The sequence below is a fragment of the Balaenoptera acutorostrata genome, chromosome 1 (assembly GCF_949987535.1).
Source record: "Balaenoptera acutorostrata chromosome 1, mBalAcu1.1, whole genome shotgun sequence".
In the NCBI taxonomy this organism is placed as follows: domain Eukaryota; kingdom Metazoa; phylum Chordata; class Mammalia; order Artiodactyla; family Balaenopteridae; genus Balaenoptera; species Balaenoptera acutorostrata.
In genome coordinates this window covers 36,120,185-36,142,726 of record NC_080064.1, presented here as the reverse complement: position 1 = coordinate 36,142,726, position 22,542 = coordinate 36,120,185, and the positions used below count along the sequence as shown (strand labels likewise).

Here is a 22,542-nt window from a genome sequence, read left to right as displayed (position 1 = left end):
GTATATGGGGAACATGCCACATGCCAGGAACGTCCAGCAGCTGGGACACGATGACATCCCAGGAAAACAATAGCACTTGGCAAGTCCCTTGAGGAGCTTCTTCCCACAGGGATGGGAAAAGGTGTTTGAAGTCACCTGGTGGCTGAGTATCCACTGCCACCCCCCTCCCCCACCCTGGGCAGGACTCTGCACAGCCTTACCCGGGACTTTTCCTCCAGCCGTGTCATCATGACCACAGTGGCTGTGCGCTGCTCCCACACCATCCTCCAGAAATCGCCCATGGTCTCAGGCAACGGGCCCTGCGTGGCAATGTAGGCATTCTGCTTGCGGTAGCCATCGATGTAGTTGGCGTTGATGTAGTCACTCCCCGGGACACCTATGAACAGGAAGGGACGTGGGAGAGCATTATCCTGGGGCCTCCAACCCAGTCCATACCTCCTCGGCACACCCTGGGACCCGTGGGCCTCTTCTGGAGGATGAAATGTCACCCAGCGAGGAAGAGATCAAGGGGATGGGACGGGGCCCCACCCGGGACGGGGCCCCACCCTTGGCTCACCATCAATGGAGGTAAGGATGACTCGAGAGTGGTCGTAGGCAATGACGTTGGCGTAGCGGTTCTTGGGCTTGTTCACCTCCAGGTTTGAATTCTCCCACGTGAACTGCTGTCCAGGGTCAATTGACTGCAGGGAATGGAGGAGGCAGGTGGAGTGGGGCAAGAGCTGACTACCCAGTGCCTTCAGGGAGACCCAGCCTTCCAGGTGGTGCCCACATCCGGCCTTCGCTCCCGGGTCACAGCCAGCTGCTCTATCGCATGGTGCCCGTGAACGCTGAGCACCAGTTCCTCTGGCCACGGAGCGCAGAGGCTGACACGGCACCGATCAGCAAGGTGATGGACCGAAGACTCCTCTGACCAAGGTACCAAATCCCCTCACCCAGGAGAGTGGTCAGGGGTGGGGTGGGGGCTAGGGAAGTCCCTCAAGCCCTGAATCCAGCTAATGAATGAGTGCAAAAGCAACGGCGGCCAGCTGTGCACGACCCAATGCTGCTGGGGCTCTGGCCAATGCTGCATGGCCTTGCCCAGCTCTCCTCTTCCCTCTCTGGCTGTTCCTTCCCATAGGCAGGACGCAGTGCTCCTCCGGAGTTCATTCCTGGGCCCTCTTTGCACTCTCCAGCCTTTCCTGGGTGAGTTCACTTGCTCTCAGGACCTTACGCCCATATGCTGGAGCTGCCATAACCCCAGCTGCAGCCCAGAGTCTCCCCTGAGCTCCCAGTCTGAATAGCCAGCAGCCCCTTGGACATCCCACCTGGACGTCCCACACTCCTTCGGTCTCAACCCTTGCCAAGCTGAGCTCATCAGCTCCCCCTGCAAACCCGGCTCTGCTGCTGGGGCCCCATCTCAGTGAAGGGCACTGTCCTCATTTACCCCAAAGCCCCGGCCACAACCTGCAAGTCGTCCTCAAAACTCTTCTGTGCCCCATCCCATCACTCCCAGCCCCTCGGCTCTCTCCAACCTGCTGCCAGGGCCTCAGCCAGGCCACCTCTGCTCAGACTTGGCATCTTCCTGCCTCTTCGCTTTGCCCCACTCCATCCTGCAGCCGGAACAATCCTTATAAAATGCAGATCTGATGATCAATTACCTTCTTAACGCCTTCCATGGCTCCTCATCGCCTCAGATGATAATAATAACAGCTGAGGCTCAGCGAAACCTTACCGTGTGCTTGGCAGTGTTCTCAGCACTCTGCGTGTATCCCTCATCTAATCCCCCCATGAAATAGGTTCTATTATTACCCTCCTTTTACAGACGAATACCACCCGAAGTTCTCAGCATAGCACACTGTGTCCTCCAGGTCTTGGCACCAGCCTGTGACTCTCCACGGGTCAGCGAGCACTGCTTCCGTGAGACCTCAGCACAGCCCACCCCTAGCCTGCTTGCCTCGGTGCTGTCGGCCGACCTTCTCCGCACGTCTGCATGTTTAACCCCAGGGCATGAGGTCACATTCAGTGTCTCTCATCTGTCTGCACTCGTCTCCCCACTGGCTGAGCTCCCTGAGGACACTTGCCTCCACACCCCCAACACCCAGCACAGGCTAAGTGCCCGACGATGCCAGATGAGCGACTCACTGACCGTTAAAGGTAACACAGCTATGGGATCCTGGCTGCAGGAAAGCTCTCGGCAGGCCGGGTGGCCAGAGGAGGCTTCCTGGAGGAGGAGGCTGTGGTGAGGAAAGCGCAGACTGGAGCAGAGAAGCGGCAGAAGGTGGACGGGGGACACTGCGAGTCTGGACAGTGAGCCGCAGAGCCCCACGGGAGGAAGGGTGGCGCGGGATGCGGGACTGGATGAGTGTGGGCGGAAGACCAGGCCAGGTAAGGAGCTGGAGGCAGGGAGCCCGCCTTAGCGGCTCCGTCCCCCTCATGGCGGGCCTGTGCAGAGCAGGCCCCCAGTGGGCGCTCTGCAGGGACAAGCGGCACACCTCCCTTGCGGCACGGGTGATCATCAGTTCCCCTGCCAAGCTCAATTTCCTCTGCGGAAACCTGGCTCACAGCCCTTGAAGGGGAGCCCTGGTGCCCGCGATAGCAGCCCAGCTGAGGGTGGACATCTGACTGGAGCGGGGCGGACTCACAGGCAGGGTGGAGCCAGCCCGTCAATCACCCATCCATCCACCCGTCATCCTGTGCCGGGGCTGCGCTGGGGGCGGGGCAGGGTGGCGGGTTGGAGGGGCCCAGTGGGGCAGAGGCAGAAGATGCCTTAACAACACCTCTGCCCCCGTGCTCCTTAGAGGAGGCGGGGCTCTCCTTATCACCTCCTTAACACCCCTTTCACTAGCAAAGCACCTCCCCAGCTGGGCGCCTGGAAGCCCCGACTCTGGGCAGGAGCAGTGCTCTGAAGTCTGAGCCCCCAGCAGGTAGGGTCCAGGCCAGAGTGAAGGGAGTACATGGAGGGCCCTGAGTAGGAGGGTTTGTGCAGCCCAAGTGGCAAGATTCAGGCCCCCCAGCTCCCCGTCTCTGTGATCTGCACTCTGAGAACACCCGTGAGCACATGCATATGCAGGGCACAGGCTGCCAGACACATTGCACTACTCATCAGCTGTGTGACCTTGGGCAAGTCACTTCTCTCTAAGCCTCAGCTTCCTCATCTGTAAGATGGGATAACACCAGTATCCCTTTCATAGGGTGTGGGGAGGGCAGAATGGTATGCAAAGTGCCTAGCCCAGAGCTGGCCCACAGGAAGCTCTCCATAAATGCCAGCTGTTGTTACTGAGTGTGTGTGTGTGTGTGTGTGTGTGAGAGAGAGAGAGAGAGAGAGAGAGAGAGAGAGAGAGAGAGAGAGAGAGAGAGAGAGAGAGAGAGACCTGTCTGCCTCTGTTAGCATCGGGGCATGTGACTGAGTGTCCTGACCTGGGGATCTGGAAGGGCCTCTGTCAGGCCCAGAACCTGAGGAGTTGAGTTCCCTGCTGGCCACTGCTGACCCCTCCAGTGTGTGTTCTGGAGAAGCCTGGAGCCCAATGCAGGAAAGGAGCTGGTCTGGGGCCAGGCACATGGTGGGGGGTGTGAAGCGGGGGTGAGGGGGGAAGTCTCACCTCGTATTCCTGGGAGAACTTGAGGCCGTCGTTGGCTTTGAGGCGCTCGATGTTGTCTGCCAGGTCGGTGATGGGGATGGGCGGGTGGTCTCGCATACCTGGGAGCAGGGGCACACATAGGCAGAGTTAGCGTGAGGCCTGAGCGGGGTGGCGGAGACAGCCCCAATGCATGTATGTGCACATGTGAACACGTGTGACCATGGAGCACTCGGCACTGGTGGCATGGAGACAGCGGCACATGCGGCGACAGGGATGGCGGGGCACATAGTGGCTGGGGGTGGGGGTGGGAGAGGACAGAGGTGGAAGGGTGTGTGCTGTGAGCACGAGTGAGCATGTCCGTGTGACATGGTGCTGAGTGGCGGGTTCTCCACAGGCATGGGAGGCCTCCCCCCTCCCAGGCCGGGGCCGGAAGCCCAGGTGGAAGGCAGTGGACAGGATGGGGCTGGGCTGCTGCAGCCTGCACCCCGCCTGCGGGTCCTGCCTCTGGACAGCGCTCCTGCCCTCACTGGTGCCAGTCACCATGGGAGGCTCGGTGATGTCCCTGTCCCAGCACCCAGCATGTGGATGGAGTGATCACAATGTACATGGCAGAGACGTGGAAGAACTCGGAGGGAGAAGCAAAGGGGAGGAGGGAGATGTGGGGACAGGGAGGCAGGGAGACAGGAGAGGTGCTGGAGAGGGGTCGGACCGAGACGGGAGAGGGGTGGGACTGAGACCGGAGAGGGGTCGGACTGAGACCGGAGGCGAGAGACAGAGGCAGAAGGGGTGGCGGGAGGGAAAACAGGGCGGGAAGAAGGGGGCAAGGTGGGGAGAGAGCGGGATGGACAAAGAAAAGGTAGGGCAGTGAGAAGGTAGAGAAAAGAGAGGAAAGGGGAGAGAAGAACTCAAGGAAGGAGGGAGGCGATGGGTGAGAGAAGTAGAGGAAACACACAGAAGCCAGAGTGGGCCCCAAACACGGGAACGCAGAAAACTAACTTGAGATATTCGGGCAACTGGGGACACTGGAACCTGCAGAGAAAAAGAACAAAAACAGCGGGGCAAGAGAAGGAAACCCATTAACCTCTGGTTACACTGCGGTTGAACACAGTGCGGGGCTGGGGGCTCGCAGGGGCAGTCCCACCGCAGCCCCTTCTGCCCCCCGAGGAGCAGATGCATCTCCCACCCAGAGCCTGGGCGGCCTCAGGGGCCTCTTTCTATGAAGGAAGTCTAGGTCCAAGCCAACCTTGTGCCCTCTGGTATCAAAGTTTGACCCTGGCTACTTCCAGATGAACTGGCAAAAGGGAAGTGTGCTTTTAGAGAGAGATGAGGCATGTGTGGTGAGAAACAGAAGGGTGAGTCCACATGAGGATGTGGAGATGGGGACTGTATCACTCTTTCAGCTTATCTGTGCGTTTGAAGCATTTTCAGAAGAAGAGTTAAATTATGAGAGAAAATAATAAACATTTGCTGAATGAAAAAAACGAGAAGGAAACCCCCAGCGGTGGACAGTGCTGCCATCCCCGCCACCCCTTCTGGTCACCGGTTCCCTCCCAGACCACCCCTGTGCACAAAGACACCTCTCCCTGCCAGCAGCCCCATTCCCTGATCTCAGCACCTCGGGTGACCCTCACTGTGCCCCCTCCCCACGGCCCGCCCAGAGCCACAGCCTCCTGTCCTTCTGGACCCCCATCCCTTTTAACACCACCTCTGACTTCCTGTACTCCACCCCGCCTTCTCCTCTCAGATCCCTGCCATTTACCCCGGGCCCTGAAGCCACAGGGATTCAGACCCCAGCAGGGCCTTCACACCCACTTGCTCATTCCCCACTCGCTGTGCCTCAGCCCACTGAAATGCTCCTGCCCCCAGGACCCGCCCACCACGTGCTCTCCAAGGTCCCAACTGCCGAAGCCAAAGGCCCTCCGTCTGGGTCCTCCTTGCACAGCCCTCCCCGCCTGGCCTCTGGGACACTCCTCTCCCCCGTGTTCTCTCTCCCTCTGGCTTCTCCTCCTTGGCTATCCTTCACCCATCCTTCCTCAACATTTCACCTCCTTCCCTGGCTGCCCTTCGGCCGCTCTCTTCCCCTGCCCCCTTCTCCTGGGAGAGCCCATCTATTTGCAGGCGTTGACCACTGCGTGCTCCTTGGCATGCCCCATGCCCGTGGTCCCAGCCAGGATGTTGGTGCGGAGGTCTCCCTGGACCCTCCCACCCCAGTGCTCAGCCAGCAACCAGAGGCATCCTGCGACCCCCGCCCCCATTTCCTCACCCCACATGGAATCAAGCCTGAGCCCTGCTGCTTAGGTCTCGCTCATGTCTCCCCACTGCCACCCGCCTCGTCCAGGTCCTCAGCACCTTCTCAACGGCTTGCCTCCCCAAGTTCTCCCCTTCCAATCTGCCTTCCACATGGCAAACAGAGCTATGTTTCTACAGCACAATTCTGACCCTGTCGCTGCCCTGCTGAAAACCTTTAATGCCTCCCTGGAACCCTCAAGACAAAGTCCAAACCCCTTAGCCTGGCGCGCAGGTCCCTCTGTGACCGGACCTCGGCCTAGCCCTCCAGACTCGTCTCTGGGCTCTCAACATCCCCAGCTCCAGTGCCGCAGGACACAGTGCCCGAAAGCTGCTTCCCCACATGCTACTGCCATCGAAGGGAGCTCCCTCTGCTCCCTCCCACCCCCTCCCTGCCCAACTAAGGCCCACATGGCTTGGCATCCCTCTCAGAGGAGGCTTCTCTGCCCTCCAGGCCCCAGCATTCTGGAGCTTTGATTCCTCGAAGATCTGATCACACCCGGTTGCAACAGCCTGCTAGGTCAGCCTGGCTCTCTCTCTTTCAGGACACGTGCCCTTGGAACTCAGTCAGCATGTTGTCAGCGAGCCCAGGCCACAGGATGAGAGCCGAAAACCTCAGGTGGGCTCACAGCTGACTGCAGTGTCAACCACAGGACATGAAAATGAATGAGTCTCCAGAATTCTGGGGTCAGCAAACTTTTCTATAAAAGGGCAGATAGTAAATATTTTTGGCTTTGTGGACATATGGTGTCTATCATACCTATTTAGCTCTACTTTGTAGTATGAAAACAGCCACAGACAATACATAAATGAATGGGCGTGGCTGCATTCCAATAAAACTTTATTTGCAGAACCAGGTGGTGGGCTGCATTTGGCCTTGGGCCATAGTTTGCTGACCCCTGATCTAAATGATTCTGGCTCCCAGCTTTTGAGTCTTCCGGCTGAGGGCCCAGACATTCTGGAATAGAGACAAGCTGCTCCTGCTACGCTCCCGTCTGAATTTCTGACTCATAAAGACTGTGAGAAGAGTACATAATTGTTGTTGTTTTCAGCCATGAAGTTTTGCGGTAATTTAACGTGCAGCAATAACCAGCTTGTGTACACACAACCCCACGTGTTATAGTTCACTCATTCATTCAGCTGCCTTGTGTTTGTTTCACAGGTGCTCAACAAGAATCCACTGTGTGCACAACCCAAGGGATGGGAGAGGAAGAAGACAGTTCCTGGCTCCACAGAGCTCTGTCACTGAGGCAATTCCAGCCCAGGGTGGGAGGCGTCATGATGGAAGCAGCATCTGGGAGCCGAGGAACGACCCCGCCCCCAGGGAAGAGGTCTGAGCTGTGTCTGCTGGGGCATAGGGAGGGAGTGACAGCTCAGGTAGAAGGAGCCACCAGAGAGCCCCGTAACAGTGGCGGGGAAGGAAAGGCAGGCACCAAGCCCTGTGCGGGGTCTCTGTACTCGCACAGAATATCTGGGGCCAGCCACCAGGAAGGGCCAGATGTGGGCACCCCATCCCGCCACAAGTGTCTGATGGGCCATTTCCCACTAACAAACCTCTCGTGTGCAGGGGCCAGAGCGCGGGTGCAGAGGCTGGCCACCCCGGGGCTGGGATGTGGCTCTGTGTGGGTCCCGGGCCCATATTTGGAGGGCTTGACCAAAGACGAGGTTGGGTATGAGCAGCTGCCCCCCCACCCCCAGAGGCTCCCGGGCCCTGGGGCGCTTGTCCAGCTCTTGATATAGGGGTTCCTCGGACACTTCATCAAAGTGGATGGGTACAGGGAGAAGGGCAGAAGGGAGGAACAGGAAATGGGGGCCAGGGTGAGGCCAGGGTCCCTCGGCGGAGACCGGCAGGCCTGGGCGGGGCGGGCAGGCTGGGGCAGCCACCCTACCTGGGGTCTGGTAGTTGAGCCGCCGCATCTCCACGGGGTCGGAGGAGTGGGCCAGCAAGGAGTCCTTCAGCCCAATTGACTGCTCATCCTTGGATGATGGGGAGTGGGTCCTTTTCCTGGAGAGGCGGAAGGGCGGTTGGTGAGAACCGAGGTCCAGGCGGAGAACAGAGATGCACGGCATAGCCCGCTACCACAGAGCCCCTGTGTCCACGGCTCTGCTCCTCCCACCCCAGCCTGGGGTCTCAGAGTGCAGGGGAGCCAGGACCAGAGCAGCTTCATGTGAGAGGACACAGGGTGGAGGGTGCGGAGACAGCGGGAGTGGGGGGTGGACAGAGGGCCAGCCCAGTGAGAAAGGAAGGGGCCACAGAGGCTGGTGGCTTCTTCCCGTAAAGGGCAGGTCACTGCCAGGCAGTGGCTGTTGTCCGCGAGGCCCCCACAGCTGAGGCAGCAGGAGCCACCAGGAGGACACATGCAAACGACACATGGGATATGCAAACATCACAGAGAGCTGGGCCCCAGCTATCTGGCTCTCGGTACAAGGGTAGAGGTGCAGAGCAGCAGGGGAGGGACGGGGAAGACGTCCCACTAGCTGGGCAGAGTCCTCCCTTGCTGGCCTCGGCTCCCCGGGCTACAGGGACAGGATCAGAGACAGACTGCAGCATCCAGCTGCTGACAAGTATCCAGGGGCCGCTTCTGCTCGGTGGACTCAGGTGTGCTTGGGGAAGAAACTTACGCAAGTGTGCATGAGTGTGCAGCACACACTTCCCCGCTGCCCTGCAGCCAGTGCTCTTTGCACATAGGCCAGACTCTGTCCCCTGCAGCGCTCAGGTAACCTCAGAGACCTGGGAGCCTGGGGGAAGGCTCTGGTGAGCTCAGAGTCTGTGCCCGCAGGGGAAGTGCTGAAGGTCTGTGCTTCGCCTGTGCCCGGAGAAGGGGTATCCCCTCTGCAGAGCACCAGTCAAGAGAGTGACAGAGCCTGTCCCATCGCCTGCCAAGCTGACCAGACAGCCGCAGGCCAGGAGGCTTCCGGCCCAAGCAGCGCCCCTCCCTGCTGGGCCCGCAGTGTGCATAGGGATAAGAAGTGAAGGGGGAAGCGTGTGAAGAGAGAAGGAAGGACTCCTACCTTTCTTGTTTACTAGGTCCCGAAAGACAGGCAAGGACAGAAGAAAGGAACGGTCACTGTTTCCGCCAAGCACTCAGACCCTCTCACGACTTGGGGGACACTGTGGACCCATCTATGGCACCCACGTGGCATTCACGGGGAGGGGTCGCCTCTCCTGGCAGACACCAGGACCCAGAGGGCAGTGGGGGGAGGATGAATGGGTGTGTGGGACCCTCCTCAGGTTCCCCACCCATGGGTCTCCAGGCCCTGAACCAGGCGAGCCTGTCCCTATTCACCCTGGGAGGAAGGAGCTAACTTCAGGAAGGAGGCACCAGGTCCAGGTCAAGGGTCAGGGTCAGGGGCAGGGAGAGATGGGGCACTGGGGACAGGAACTCGTGTGTGTAAACATGTTCAGACATACGGACCAACAAGCGTTCACCGACAGCCTTGCGCTGGGTGCTGGAAACAGGCCCAGCGATGTTCCTGTGGAAGCACCACTGGACAGTGGGGGACAGTGTGGGGAAGGGGTGGGAGGGGACCGGCAGAGCCTCGTGGGCACCAGAGCCTGGAAAGGAGTCTTGAAGGATGAGATGGCAGTTGCCCGGGCAAGGGGAAGGAGAGCTGCAGAGCGGAGGGGCTCATCCCGGGCTGGCCGGGAACTGCGCTGGTTCAGAGACGATGTCGGGGTGGCGGCAGGGGCCAGACCAACCAGGCATTTGTTGGACTTCAGGCTACAGAGATCGGGCTATAAAACTCTTTAGTTAAAACTGAGAAGTGTTAAGCTGAGGGTGACAAAGTAAATCTTTGGAAACACCTTTCAGGCTGGGAGGAGGATGGAGAGGAAGGGGAGACTCCAAGATCAGGAGACTGCAGCTACCCGAGAGAGAACTGAGGCGTGCCGTGTGGACGTGCATTACCTCGTGGGGAGCCCACGGTGGGGAGGGGGGAGCAGGTCCAGTGATATCCAGGGCAGGACTCACGGGAGACTGGGTGGAGGGAGAGGGAGGAGGGGAGAGGGTGACACTCCAGGTTTCCGGTTGGTGACTTGGTGGATGGGCCCGTCCCCTGTGATAGGGACCCTGGGGGAGGGCTGTGGGAAGGATCAAGACACCCTGAGTCTGGGACAGCTGCAGATGCTATGGTCACAGCAGGCACTGAATAAACGTCTGCCAAGTGAATGTCCACGGGCACATGGCCCTGGAGCTGGGCCTGGACCTCTCAAGGCCTGAGCAGGAGAGCCAGGCAGGGAGTCATCTAGGGATGGTGGCAGAGGGGGTGCTGAAGGTAGGAGACCAGGAGAAGGCCGTGTCTTGAAGCTGAGAGACAGACAGGCTCACATCCACTGAAACACAGAGACGGACAGACAGACATGCCCGGGGATGCACATGAACAAGCCCTCTGTGAAGTTGCGGCTGCTGGAGTGTGCACACGCACTGCTTCTGCTCTCCTGGCTTCCCTCCGAGCCCGGGGTGCACCCTGGGGTGCAGGCCAGTGTGGCTGCCGCAGGCCTGTATGCACCCGGCCAGCGAGCGCCTGAGAGTCCAAGGGCAGGTGGCCGCGCACCGGAGCACTCACCTCTTGAACAGGAGAATGGCGATGACAATGAGGATGATGAGGATGACTGCCAGGACGGGGCCCGTCACCCACAGCATCTCGGGCTCCTCCTGCTGCTGGGCTGGTGTCACCTGGACCACGATCTCATCGGAGTAGGGGCTCGAGGCATAGCGCTTCTGTGGCCCAGTGGAGGAACAGCACAGGTGGTGAGCCCGGGGTGAGATCTCCCACCCTCTGCCCCGCAAACCTGGAGAAAGGGCTCTGGGCCTGGTCTCTCAGACCTGGGCCTGGTCAGCTGACTGGGACCCTAGGGTTAGGTCGGGTCTGGCGTTCTGGGTCCTAGGGGTTAGTGCCTTGAGACCCCAGTGCAGGTCTGGGGCCTCTGGGGTGTTTGAGACTGGCCTGGGGGGTGTCTGGTCAGGCCTTGGGTCTTAGGCAGACCTGGTCCACGGGTTCCTTCAGGGAGGCGAGCACAAAGCACTGGTAGCTCAGGTCTGGAGACAGCGGCCGGTTGTAGAAGCCCCGATAGCTCTTCTTGTCCCCCAGGGTGAAAGTCTCAGGGAGCACGTCCACCTGAGCGGCCACGTATGGCTTCAGCCGCTCTGCCTGCCGCCGCTGCCGCAGCTCCCCACTGCCCTGCTCGATGGCCTCCAGAAGCTGACAGAGCAGAGCACGGGAGTCACACAGGGGCCTTGGAGCACACGCTCCTGGGCCCGGGGCCTGGGACATAAACCCCCTGGGCTGAGGCTAGGCTCACCTTCCGTGTAAGGGGCTCAAGCCTGGCCTGACTCACTGTCCTCGTAGAATCATGCTGAATGCCAGACACGGCAATGCCACTCCTCCTAGCCAACCCGGTAAGAAGGGGCCCTCTGGGTAACCTGCCCCAGCCTAACCAGAGAGGGCTGGCTGCACACTACTGCGAGAAGAGGATGGCAGATTCCAAACATGCTGGGGCTCCACTCTAGCCCCTCTGCAGCCTCCAGACCCTGCGGACTCCGAAGCTTACAGGGCCCAGAATTCTCTAGATCTGAGCGATGTCTCTGCCACTTCCCACCCCAGGGGATTCTCCACAAACCCCTTTGGGGAAGTCTCTGTAAGCCCTCCAGGAGTTCTCTGAAAGCGCCCAGGGGCTAGCTCAGAGTCTGTCTCCCTAGAGATGAGGGCAGGCTGCCAATCAGAGAGTGACTCCAGTCTCGGGGGGGGGGGGGGTCCCTGGGGCCACAGCCAACCACCTCAATGGGACTGTCATCAGTGCTACCCTTTCTGGTCCCCAGGCACCTCGTCCAGCTCCAGCTCCTCGGGCGTGCTCCATCGCGGCGCCAGCATGCTCCCTCCTACACGGTCAATGGGCACCACCATGATGTAGAACCACCTGGGCGGGCAGACGGGGGGGAATCAGGACCGTCATCGCCTGCGCTCGCGTGGCCAGCCCTGCCCTCCTCCCCTGAGGCCTCGTCTGCACACCTGACGAGCGAGGGGTCCTGCACGTGGGGCATGGAGAGAGTGAAGCGGCCATCCTCTATGTAAGCAGAGGCAGGCAGTGGCTTGTGAGGCAGGAGGTCGGGGGCTGTGCGAATGGATACGAGGTGCTGCAGGCCCCCCGCGCTGCTGCCACGGTTCATCAGCACGAATGAGTACTCTGTGTTCGGCTGCAGGTCTGCGATCAGCTTCCGCATGGAATGCCCATCCACCTCCACACTCTGCCCGTTGTACAGAATCTGCGCGGGACGGGGGCAGGCAGCACGTTTGAGTGAGGCTTCCCATCACGGGCCTGCAGGGCAGAGCACGCGCCCACGCCCAACCGGGATCTGGCATCACAAACACACACGCACAGGCTGGGACTGCAATGAGGGACTGCAGGACTGTGTGTGTGCCAGGTGCAGCTGACTTCACCCACCTTGAAGGGTACAGCTGACTTGTAGGAGTCAGGGACCTCCCAGCTGAGCAGCACAGATGTCTTCATTGCAGCCTCCACACGGAAGTTCTTGGCAAACACTGTTGGGATATAAGGAGGGAGTCAGCTCTGGCTGCGTAGCTGGGGTGAATGGGCCTGAAGGTTTCCCCACCAGGAAGAGATGCGGTGCGGGGGCCCAGGGGGTTAGGAAAGGCTGCAGAGGACCAAGCACCCCTCACTCCCACCAGCTTCAATTGCACACAGTTCAGCTCCCAGCCCCGGCTCTTCCTCGCAGTGAGTACCGAGTGGGGCAGATGCCACAGTACCCGTGGTCAGGATCTCCAGAAGTGCTTGGGTGAAGCTGGAGCTTACAGACACCAGGTCAGGGTGACCACAGGTCAGTGGGACTCAGTCAGGAGAAGCATGTGGCCGCACACCAGAGCACAGTGGGCTGTGTTCACCAGAGGTCAGGGGGTCGTGGCCCCAAGAGATTAGTGTTGCATACCCAAGAGTGGTGATGCAGTCAAAAGAGATCAGTGGGTCAAGGTCACGAGAGATTGGAGAGTCACACAGCAGAGGTCAGTAGGTCAAGGACAGCAGAGGTCAGGGGTCACACACCGAGAATGCGGTACCCCTTCACTAGAGGTTAGTGGTCATGGACATGAGAGATTGGAGTGTCACACACCAGAGTTTGGTGGATCACAGTTGCCAGAGGTCAGTGGGTCAAGGAGAGCAGAGGTCCCCAGGCGCAGCCACGTGCCCGCAGCACACACCTTGCTCCATGGGCATGGTCCGGGACTGGATGCTGGGGCTGAGCGGGCCGGCGCCTTTGCTGGTGCGTGCACGGACCTTGACGTCATAAGTGGTGTCTGGCTTGAGGCCGGAGAGCGTCAGGTGGGTGTCGGCAGTGATGTTCTGCAGCTCCTGCTGGCTGTTGATGTCACGGTACACCACGGTATAGTTGGTGATGCGCCCGTTCCTCTCCGCCAGCACCGGGGGGTCCCAGGTCAGTTCCGTGGTAGATGTGGTCAGCCCTATCACACGCAGGTTTTGGGGGAAACCACTGGGAGCATCCTCGGGGGTCGTGATCTCCTTCTCGAACTCCTCGCCCGGGCCGGCCCGGTTCTTGGCAGCAAGCCGGAAGATGTAGGTGGCCCCTCTGTGCAGGCCAGTGACCGTAAAGTGCTGGTCGTCCTTGCCAAAATCGATGGTGTTGGGCCGCGCCTCGTCGGCCCGGTGGTACTGCAGCCGGTAGCCCAGCAGCTCCCCAGGCAGCTCCTTGGGTGGGTGCCACTGGAGCAGCGCGGTGTTCATGGCCGTGGTGCTGACCATCATGGTGGGCCGGCCTGGGACTGAACAACCACGCACTGGGCTCTGGCCCTGCCCCCCCCAGCCCCCCCCTCAGCTCTGTCCCCGACCCCTCACTCACCTGCTCCTGTGGTTGTGACAATTTTGGGCTTGCTGCGGGCACCGTCCCCCTTGGTGGTGTAGGCGGCGACAGTAATGGAGTAGGTGGTCTCCGGGGTCAGGCTGCTGATGGTGGTTTCCTAAGGCAAGAGGAAGGGCCCATTCCCATCACAGCAGAGCAAGGAGGGACCAGAGCAGGCCAGCCACCTCAGGACTTTAGCCGGCGGGGCCCCCCAGGGCACACAGGGCCAGAGGTCCCCGGAGAGGGGGCTGTGAGCTGCTGGACTCTACAGAAGGCAGGACAGGCAGGTGGATGTGTGCCTAGGAGGACCCAGCCCATCCCGGGAGCAGCAAGCCTAAGGCAGACAGTCTGCTCATTCTTCCTTTCAGACAAGAACAAAGTGCCACACTGTTCCTTCACTCCACTGTACTATGAATGACACCTCGTGAGGTCTGGGTGCATGTGACACACAGAGCACACAGCCTCGCATGCACAGAGCCTTGCGTGGCTCTTGGCACACACACGCATGCAGCCGACGGCTCCTCCTGCACCAGCAGGAGCAGGGCCACCTGTAGATACTAACGCATGTGCACGCACACCACAGAGCGAGGTGGAGGGCTGGGCCAGCGCGCCACCCTGCAGGACCAAGTCGGCACCCCTCCTGCCCCCCTCTAGGCACTGGCTCTGTGAGCACCTTATGCCCTGCAATGCTTCCTGAGCCAGGGAGGAGAGACGAGGAGGACAGAGAAACCCCACCCTGGGGAGCACACTGTCCCCAGTGATGCCTGCGAAGTCAGCCAGGGCAGTGTCCCCCTGCCTTGGCAGGCCTTGCCCACACGCCCATCTCCAGCCAAGGCATCATTTCTGGACATGCCGAGAAACACCACGGGAGGTCAAGCCACACCACATAGAGGGAAAAGTGGGAAAAAGGGAGGGGACCGCCACGCAGTGGGAACAGAGCTGTCACCACCAACCCTGGTGTCCCTCCAGCTCTGAGCCTCGGGTGGGGCCACTGCAGCCGCCACCAACCTCTCGCAGGCCCCCTCCTGCCCTGGCTGGAGGGTCTCCCAGGGCTGGGGCTCCAGAAGGCACCGATGCCGGAACCCGGCCCCCAGACTCCCTTCCCAGCCTGGGCCTGGAGCAGGTGATTTTTCACTCCAGGGATCAATAAGGCCTAACAATCAGGATCGGATTTAACTCCATCTCCATCTGGCTAGAGCAGGGGCCAGGCCCTGGTCGATTTTGAACACGGGCCTGAAACTGCCACTCGACAGGTGAGAAGTAAGGATTAGAGGAAATGCCAACCACTGCTCAGCTCGGGGCTTGTGTCTAAGCGCCAGTTTTCTCTGGACGTGGCTGGTGCCCTGTGGATCTTGGCGGCTCAGGCTGGGAGGAAAGGCAGGGGAGGGGGAGTGTCCCATGAGCCCAGCCTGACCCAGGTCTTGCCCGCGCTCGCACACCTCTTACTTACATAGTCCTCGGACTCCTCTGGCCGCCACTGACCGCGGGAGAGGGAGAGAAAGGGAGACAGGATGTGAAGGACTCTGGCTCTGAGGGGGCCTGGCCAGGGAGGGCAGATGGCGGGCACGGGCCTCTGAAGTGCCCCGGGGAGTGGCAACCCAGGACCACTCCCCATCCAAAGATCCCAGCCCCTGCCTCACGAGCCCAAATGTGTGTGAGCCCAACTGCGGGCACCAGGGCTGAGGAGGTGAGACCTGGAGAGCGGAGGGCCAGATGGAGAGGGCTCCCTGACACTGAGGGGTCGGAGGGCGCCACCTGGAGGTACTTCGAGGGAAAGGCTGCCAGACTTGAGGGGTGGGCTCCACAGCTCAGGCAGAGGGGAGAGAAGACGCCGAGGGCAGAACACCTGGTTTGCCGGGGCCAGTCCTGGTCTAGGCTTGCCGACCTGGTATGATTATTCACAATGTCCCCTTTCACTCTCAAAAGTATCCCAGTTGGGAAGACAGATTAGCCAGTGGCCCTAGGCAAGGAGGGTTGCCCTAGGAACAGCAGGAGCTATACTGTGGCTGGAAGGGGCCCAGGCAGGCTGGCCAGCAAGATGATAAGGGCTGTGAGTGCCAAGCTCAGAGCCTGGACCCTGCCCCACAGGCACAGGGGAAGCCCTCAGACCCCTGTTCCTTCCTGGGATGCCTGAAAATCAAGGTAGGAAGGCATATTTCTGGGCTGGCACTGCTGCTCATTCTTGGTACATTCTTCTTTAGGCCGTGGTGCCTGTAGGTTTACTAGCTGGACAGGTAGAGGGAGGGAGGTTCTGTGGCACTGGAGGGCTGGCGGCTGGCAGCTGTCCAGCACAGCACAGGGAGATGGTCCACGCCATCCCCAGGATAGACGTGCTATGGGGTCCTCCAGCCCAGCAACCCTCGCGGTGTTGGTCAGGTCTCTGTCCAATGGCCCCAGTGTCTCTGTTCTGGGAAGCTCTCTTGTAAAGTCCTTGTGAGGAGTGTGGGACAAGATACGGGAGGAGGCCATCAACCATCCCTCCTGGCCACAGCCACTTTCTAGGGTGTGGCTGGGCCCGGCGCTGCTCTAGGTTCCTTGCCTGGGGCATCCTGCTATGTCCAAGCCAGGCCTGGGAATGGAGGTGCTCACGAGGAGGAGAGTGAGAGAGAAGAAGGGAAAGACAGAGGCTGAAGCAAAACAGAGGGAGAGAGGATGGAAGGGATTAGAGGACAGGAAAGAGAAGAGAATGAGAGACAAAAACACACTCAGGGAGAGGGAGAGACAGAAAGAGAGAGAGGAAGGAAAAACAGACCATGGGAAAGGGACAAAATGAATGGATAAAGAAGATGTGGCACATATATACAATGGAGTATTTACTCAGCCATATAAAGAAACGAAATTGAGTTATCTGTAGTGAGGTGGATGGACCTAAAGTCTGTCATACAGAGTGAAGTAAGTCAGAAAGAGAAAAACAAATACCGTACGCTAATGCATATATACGGAATCTAAAAAAAAAAAAATGGTACTGATGAACCTAGTGGCAGGGCAGGAATAAAGACGTAGACATAAATAATGGACTTGAGGACACGGGGTTGGGGGGTAAGGGGGACTGGGGCGAAGTGAGAGTAGCATCGACATATATACACTATCAAATGTAAAACAGATAGCTAGTGGGAAGCTGCTGCATAGCACAGAGAGATCGGCTCAGGGCTTTGCAATGACCTAGAGGGGTGGGATAGGGAGGATGGGAGGGAGGCTCAAGAGGGAGGGGATATGGAGACATATGTACGCATATGGCTGATTCACTTTGTTGTACAACAGAAACTAACACAGCGTTGTGAAGCAACTAAACTCCAATAAAGATGTATTAAAAAAAAAAAAGGAGACGGGAGGTGGAGTCAGAGACCTGGAGAAAGAGACAAACTTGAGATGGAGACACACATGAAAGGAGACAGGTCTGGCCACACAGCAAGTGGAGGGCACGCACCGCATGGTTCTTTCAGAACTGACGGGGCCTGGACTGAGCAGATGGTGCTGTGGGGAAGGACAGGCTGTGGTGTCCTTGACCAGGTGCTCGGGGGACAGCTGGGCCCTGTGGCCAGGCTGGGGACCGGGCCCCATCTGCTCTTCTCCTAGCTTGGAGCAGAACAATCCAGTCCCGGCGGGGCTGCAAGGGCAGGCCCTCCGCCTTCACTCGGCTTCCCTGGAGCCCGGGCTCATGTTTACCTCCTGTCACAGGTTGTCTGTGGCCAAGAGGACAGTGTCCCTCGTCCTATGGCCCAGCTCCCTCCAAACCACTTAGGACCAGAAGGGGGCACCCGAAGTGAAGTGGCTTCTTTGGAACCCCACTGGCTGCAGCTGTGCTGCTGGCCCCCTGGGGCAGGAGGGGCCAGAGGGAGCTCATTCCCGGGATGTTTCTGGGTGGGTGTGTCAGCTGAGACTCCAGGAAGAGCCCTCAACCTGCCCCAGGAATGCAGGAGGGTCCAAAAGCCCACCTCCTCCACCCCATTCCCTCAGCACCAGGCAGGCCGGAGGAGGAAGAGGGCGCCCTCTGGGCAGTGGGCTGAGCCCAGCTGGAGAGACAAAGGCCCTCGTCTGCCTGTGGGTAAGTCCACCTCTAAGTGCAGCACGGAGAACACAGGATACGTGCTTGCACCTCTAATCCCAGCCCAGGTGGGGTGAAAAGCTGGACAGGGAGGGTGTGTGGGTTCTGCGGGGGAATTGGGCTCTACCCCGCCACGGCCCTGATTCTGGATGGAAAGCCCCTGAGCACAGACACACCAGGCACTGTGAATCTTCAGGAGAATATTTTGGGAGGTAACTCGTGGTAGCAATTACAGCCCTTTCCCAGGAATCCTGAGACCAGGCTTCTTATCTGAGCTCGGCCACCCCTTCCTGGGAAATTCAGGCCCCTTCGCCTAACCTCCCAGTACCCCAGGTTTTCCATCTGGGTAGCCAACCAGTGCTGAGAATAGCCCAGGGACTTCACCCCAAGCTCACGGGCAAAATCATCATCCTCTGAGGACAAAGGGCACAGAGTGAGGTGTGACACTGGGCGCAGGCCCAGCCCTTGAGAGCAAACATCAGGGGCTGTGCCATCCCCCTGCGTGCCAGGCACGGAGCAACACCCCAGCCCGGCCATTCACAGAACTCTGCAATGCCAAGGGCCATGTGGGGGTGAGATGACCACCCGGCTGGGGGAGGAGGGCTGCCGAGGAGGAAAGCACATCTCGACAGCCCAGCCTGACAGCGAATGCACTTTCCGAAAACCACAAAGGAGGGCTTGAGGGGGCTGAGGCCTGGGTCTGTGCGGACAGTGCTCCTCACTGCTAGTGCTGGTGGCTGAGCCACAGAGGTGACTGCCAGGCTGGGACTGTCACCAGGGCAGATGGGGCTGGCCGAGCCTGGACTGGCACAGCTCAGGCAGACCTAAGACGAGAGGAGGGAGTGTTCCTGGCACCTGGCCCTCACCTCCTGGTCTCAGCGCTTTCCTAGCCCGATACAGCAGGATGTCTCGGTGTCACAGTCCCTCTGAGAGCAGGTAGGGGAGGGGAGCAAACCTGGGCTCCAAAGAGGAAGTGGAATATGCTGGTCTCGCCCACCCGCCCACCTCCCAGTGTCACACCTGGGCCTCGGCCAGCATGACGTCCTGGATGATGGGTGGGCCGCGGGGCTCGCCATTCTCTAGCCGCACATAGGTGACCTGGTAGCCGCGGATCTGACCGTGCTGCTTGCTGGGGACGGGCAGCTTCCAGGAGACGCGCACGGCAGTGGAGTTCAGCGGCTCCACCTCCACCTTCCGTGGCGGCCCGCTGGGCACTGGGGACCAGGTGGAGAAGGAAGTTAGGTGCGTGGTATGGATCCGGGCTCAGGCGGGCACAGCATGCTCCAGGGCCTTGCCTTCGCACCCCACTGCCCCAGGAAAGGCCCTGATGCAGTTTCCTTAGACTGTCTGCCCTGGAGAGGAACGTGGAGGACTCCTTCTGCCTGGCATGGGCAAGAGCCCGGGACCCTGCGACCCCTGTGGCCCAGGGCTGCCTCACTTGGTGGGGAGGGCAGAGGTGGGGAACAGGTGGAGGCGGGGCACCAGGCCTTCGGCCACCCCAAGTCAGCACAACCTGGCCTATCTCCTGGGCCCCACATCACGCCAATGTCTAGTGAGGCAGAGCCTCAGTGATTCTCCTGAGTGATTCTACTAGCCTCCCCAGTCCTCCTCCTTTCAAATCTTGGGTGGGCTGCCTCTTCGGCCTTAGCCTTTTAAGGCTCCAGCTGCCTTGAGGAAGCCCCGAAGCTGGGATTTGAGCACAGGCTGTCCCACAAGCTACATCTCCCCAGTTGGGGCCATTAAGCCTGCACTGGGAAGACAGCAAGTCCTTCTGGGCTTGCGGGAGGCCAAGGCCCTGGGAGCCCGGCACAGGGGTCCAGGCGGCACGGCGGCCCCCGCCCCCACTTGCCCTGGGCGCTGCCTACCGTCCTCGTCGGTGCGCACCAGCACCGGGCTGCTCTCGGGGCCGGGGCCCACGTCTGTGTGCGCCCGCACCCACACCCGGTACTCCGTCCACTTCTCCAGGCCCACCAGGTCCCAGCTGGAGTGCTCGCGGCCGATGCCGTCCACCACGTGCCGCTCGCGGTCCTCGCCGTCCACCGCCTCGTAGGCCACCGAGTACTGGGTGATAACGCCGTTGCGGCTGTCGGCTGGCGGTGGGACCCAACTTACCCGGACCGTGGTGGAGCCCACGCTCACGCACGTCACCTTCTGGGGAGGGGCGGAGGGGGCTGGGGAAGACAAATGGGGGGAAGCAGGCAGATGGAGGGTAGGGGTCAGAGGCAAGGCGACCAGTCACAGAGGACGGGAAACTCACCCAGGCAGGCTACTCCCCAGGTGCGTCATGGCTATCCCAGGGCCCCTCCAGGCAGGCTACCGCCACTGCCGCCAGACAGCCCGGCTCCCTCTGGACCACAGGCTCTTCTTTCTCTCTCTCTCTCTCTCTCTCTCTCACACACACACACACACACACACACACAGAGCTCTAACACAGCGCCTCACACACACACTGTCTCACACACAACGCACAGGGCATCAGACACACACAAGCACGGGGCCACGCCACCGTCACTCCTGGTCACACCCACAATCACACACGGAGACCCTCCCCAGCTGCTGTGCTCACAGTTCTCTCTCTTCTCAGGACAAGTGACCTAATGGCTCTTCTGGTGCGAGGCTGCCTCGACAGGGTGTCTGCGGCTGAGCCACAGGAAACCGCAGAGACTGGAGGCCCTCAGGCAGTTTGAAGGGAAAGTGCCCATCGGAGGGGCTCTCACTCATCAGGCTCCTTGGGTGTTAGGAGGTGGGTCTGTGCCCTCCTCGTTCCCAGTGATGCTTCCGGCTCCTATTCCCACTGAGGACTCTGCTGCCATCATTTGGGCTTTCTCATCTCGAGTTCTGCCACCACCTCCTGCTCAGGTGACTCCAGCAGCCCCTCGATCCACTGGTTCATCCAGAGATCCCTCATCTTCAAGGCTTTCTCCTCCCCTGTGCTGCTGTGGTCCTGCCCCAGATGCTGCCACTCTCTCTAAAACTGTGGCCTCCAATACCCCCTCGCAGGCCCTCACCTCTTGGCCCAGCTCAGCTGCTCAGGGCCCCCAGCACTGCACCTGCTCCTCACCCCCGGGGACCTCACCCATTGACCTACCTCCTTACTGCCCTCGATACTCAGCTTAGAACCTCACCACTCTTACCAACACCCCAAATTCCCCTCTCTGAGCTCCTGCCCAGCCCGTCCCAAGCTCTGAAGGAACCCACCCCCCATCTCCTCCAAGGTGGCATGGGGGTGGGTAGAAAAAGCCACCAAGGCAGGTTGGCACTCTGTGAGCGCCCCATGGCCTCCCCCGGGCCGTCCATGCTGCCGGCCGGTCTCTGCTCTCTGCCCGGCTCCCTCTGCCACTTAATACAAAACACCTTCCATCTCCTCCACGCTCCTCAAACCTCCAGCTCCCGTCGCCTCCCTTCCTCTCAGCAAATGACCCCATCTCCTACTTTGCAGAGAAAACCGAAGCCTCCCAACAGCAGCTTCTCCGTCTCTTGCTACCAAACCCACCAGCCTGCGTCGGTTCCGAGTCTCTCCTTCCCTCCCCTGGGAAGGGAGAGGAGTGCCCTCCTGTCCAAGGCCAATCTCTCCCATCGCCCGTGCTCTGCCCTCTTCCCCACCCCCTGAGCCTCCAACTGTCTTTCTCTTTTCCATATTTTTTACTTCTCCTCATTGACACATTCCCAACAGCATTTAAATATGCTCAAGATTTCCCCATCTTAAAAGACACATCCCATCCTCAGCCCCAGAGCTTCCCCCCGCTACTGCACCAGCTACAGTGTCCCCTTCCCCCAGCTAAGCTCTCTGTCTCTACTTCCTCACCTCTCATACACACCTCGTGGAACTCCAATCAGCTTCGGCCCCTCATGCCAGGTCCACCCCTCCACATTACTAGACCTAGCGGACACGCCTGCGTCCCTCTGGCCCTGATCACTCAGCAGCAGCATCTGGTCTCCTTCTTGAAACCCTCTTCTTCCAACCTCCAAGACTCCCCTCTCCTGGATTTCCTCCCGTCTCTGGTCCTCCTTCTCACAGCCCACCTCCAGCCCCGGGCCTGGATTCCAGCAGCCTGCCAAGCATCAGCACCTGGATGGCACACAGCATCCTGAGCTTGGGGGCCTTGGAACCATGTGCGCCCCTCGCACCTGCTTCTGTCCCGTTTCCTGTCCTAGGGAGCGGCACCGCTCTCTTCCCAAGTCTCCACACCACGTACAAGGCTTCAGCCAACATGTCCCTCTCTCTCTCAGTCTCCTACACCTAACCCATCCCCAAGTCTGGCCAGCGGCATCCCAGACAGCTTTCAAATCCACCCCACCACCTCACCTGAGCCGCTGTCTCTTGCCTAGACTGATGCACAGCCTCTTCACTGGTCTCCGGTGTCCTGTTGGGCTGGCCCGTGCGTTTGCACGCGGTAGGCAGGCAGCCCTCCTGCCTGTCCTCTGTCCCCGAGGCCCTGAATGCTGTGGTCTGGCGGCTGCTCCAGCCACACTGGCCAGCTGCTCGTCCCTGACCACAACCAAGTGCCTTCCTGCTTCTTGGTCTTTTGCACCTGCTGACCCCTTGCCTGGGGCCTCTGTGTCACCCAAGGAAGCCCTCCTCGACCCCTCAAATCAGATGAGGTTCCCGTCACATCATCTCTCCGCTGTCTCCTCTGCAGCACTTTACACAAATATAATTAAAAGCTCATTTGGATAACTGTGGGTTTAATATCTGTCTTCCCCACTAGACTAGGACCCCCTTGGGCAGAGGCTGTGTCAGGGTTGTGCTGCTGGCCCTGCAGTGTGCATGGGCCCCTATCAGGAG

The 22,542-nt window shown here is 60.0% G+C and overlaps 1 protein-coding gene across 4 annotated transcripts in view; it reads right to left on the bottom strand.

Moving 5' to 3' along the window:
- PTPRF (protein tyrosine phosphatase receptor type F) overlaps positions 1 to 22,542 on the bottom strand; it is an 84,248-nt gene that overhangs the window by 3,640 nt on the left and 58,066 nt on the right. Inside the window, exons 12-25 of one of the 4 annotated variants that reach the window (XM_057550191.1) lie at positions 19,622 to 19,927; positions 18,777 to 18,970; positions 15,162 to 15,188; positions 13,712 to 13,829; positions 13,056 to 13,634; positions 12,286 to 12,383; positions 11,853 to 12,106; positions 11,667 to 11,760; positions 10,830 to 11,045; positions 10,410 to 10,564; positions 7,733 to 7,848; positions 3,579 to 3,676; positions 557 to 680; positions 201 to 376 (exon numbers count right to left, since the gene is read on the bottom strand). In XM_057550191.1, the coding sequence (XP_057406174.1) occupies positions 201 to 376; positions 557 to 680; positions 3,579 to 3,676; positions 7,733 to 7,848; positions 10,410 to 10,564; positions 10,830 to 11,045; positions 11,667 to 11,760; positions 11,853 to 12,106; positions 12,286 to 12,383; positions 13,056 to 13,634; positions 13,712 to 13,829; positions 15,162 to 15,188; positions 18,777 to 18,970; positions 19,622 to 19,927 (2,555 nt within the window). The remainder of the gene's footprint in view (positions 1 to 200; positions 377 to 556; positions 681 to 3,578; positions 3,677 to 7,732; positions 7,849 to 10,409; positions 10,565 to 10,829; positions 11,046 to 11,666; positions 11,761 to 11,852; positions 12,107 to 12,285; positions 12,384 to 13,055; positions 13,635 to 13,711; positions 13,830 to 15,161; positions 15,189 to 18,776; positions 18,971 to 19,621; positions 19,928 to 22,542) is intronic. The other 3 variants (XM_057550197.1, XM_057550203.1, XM_057550210.1) reach the window with 3 other exon arrangements.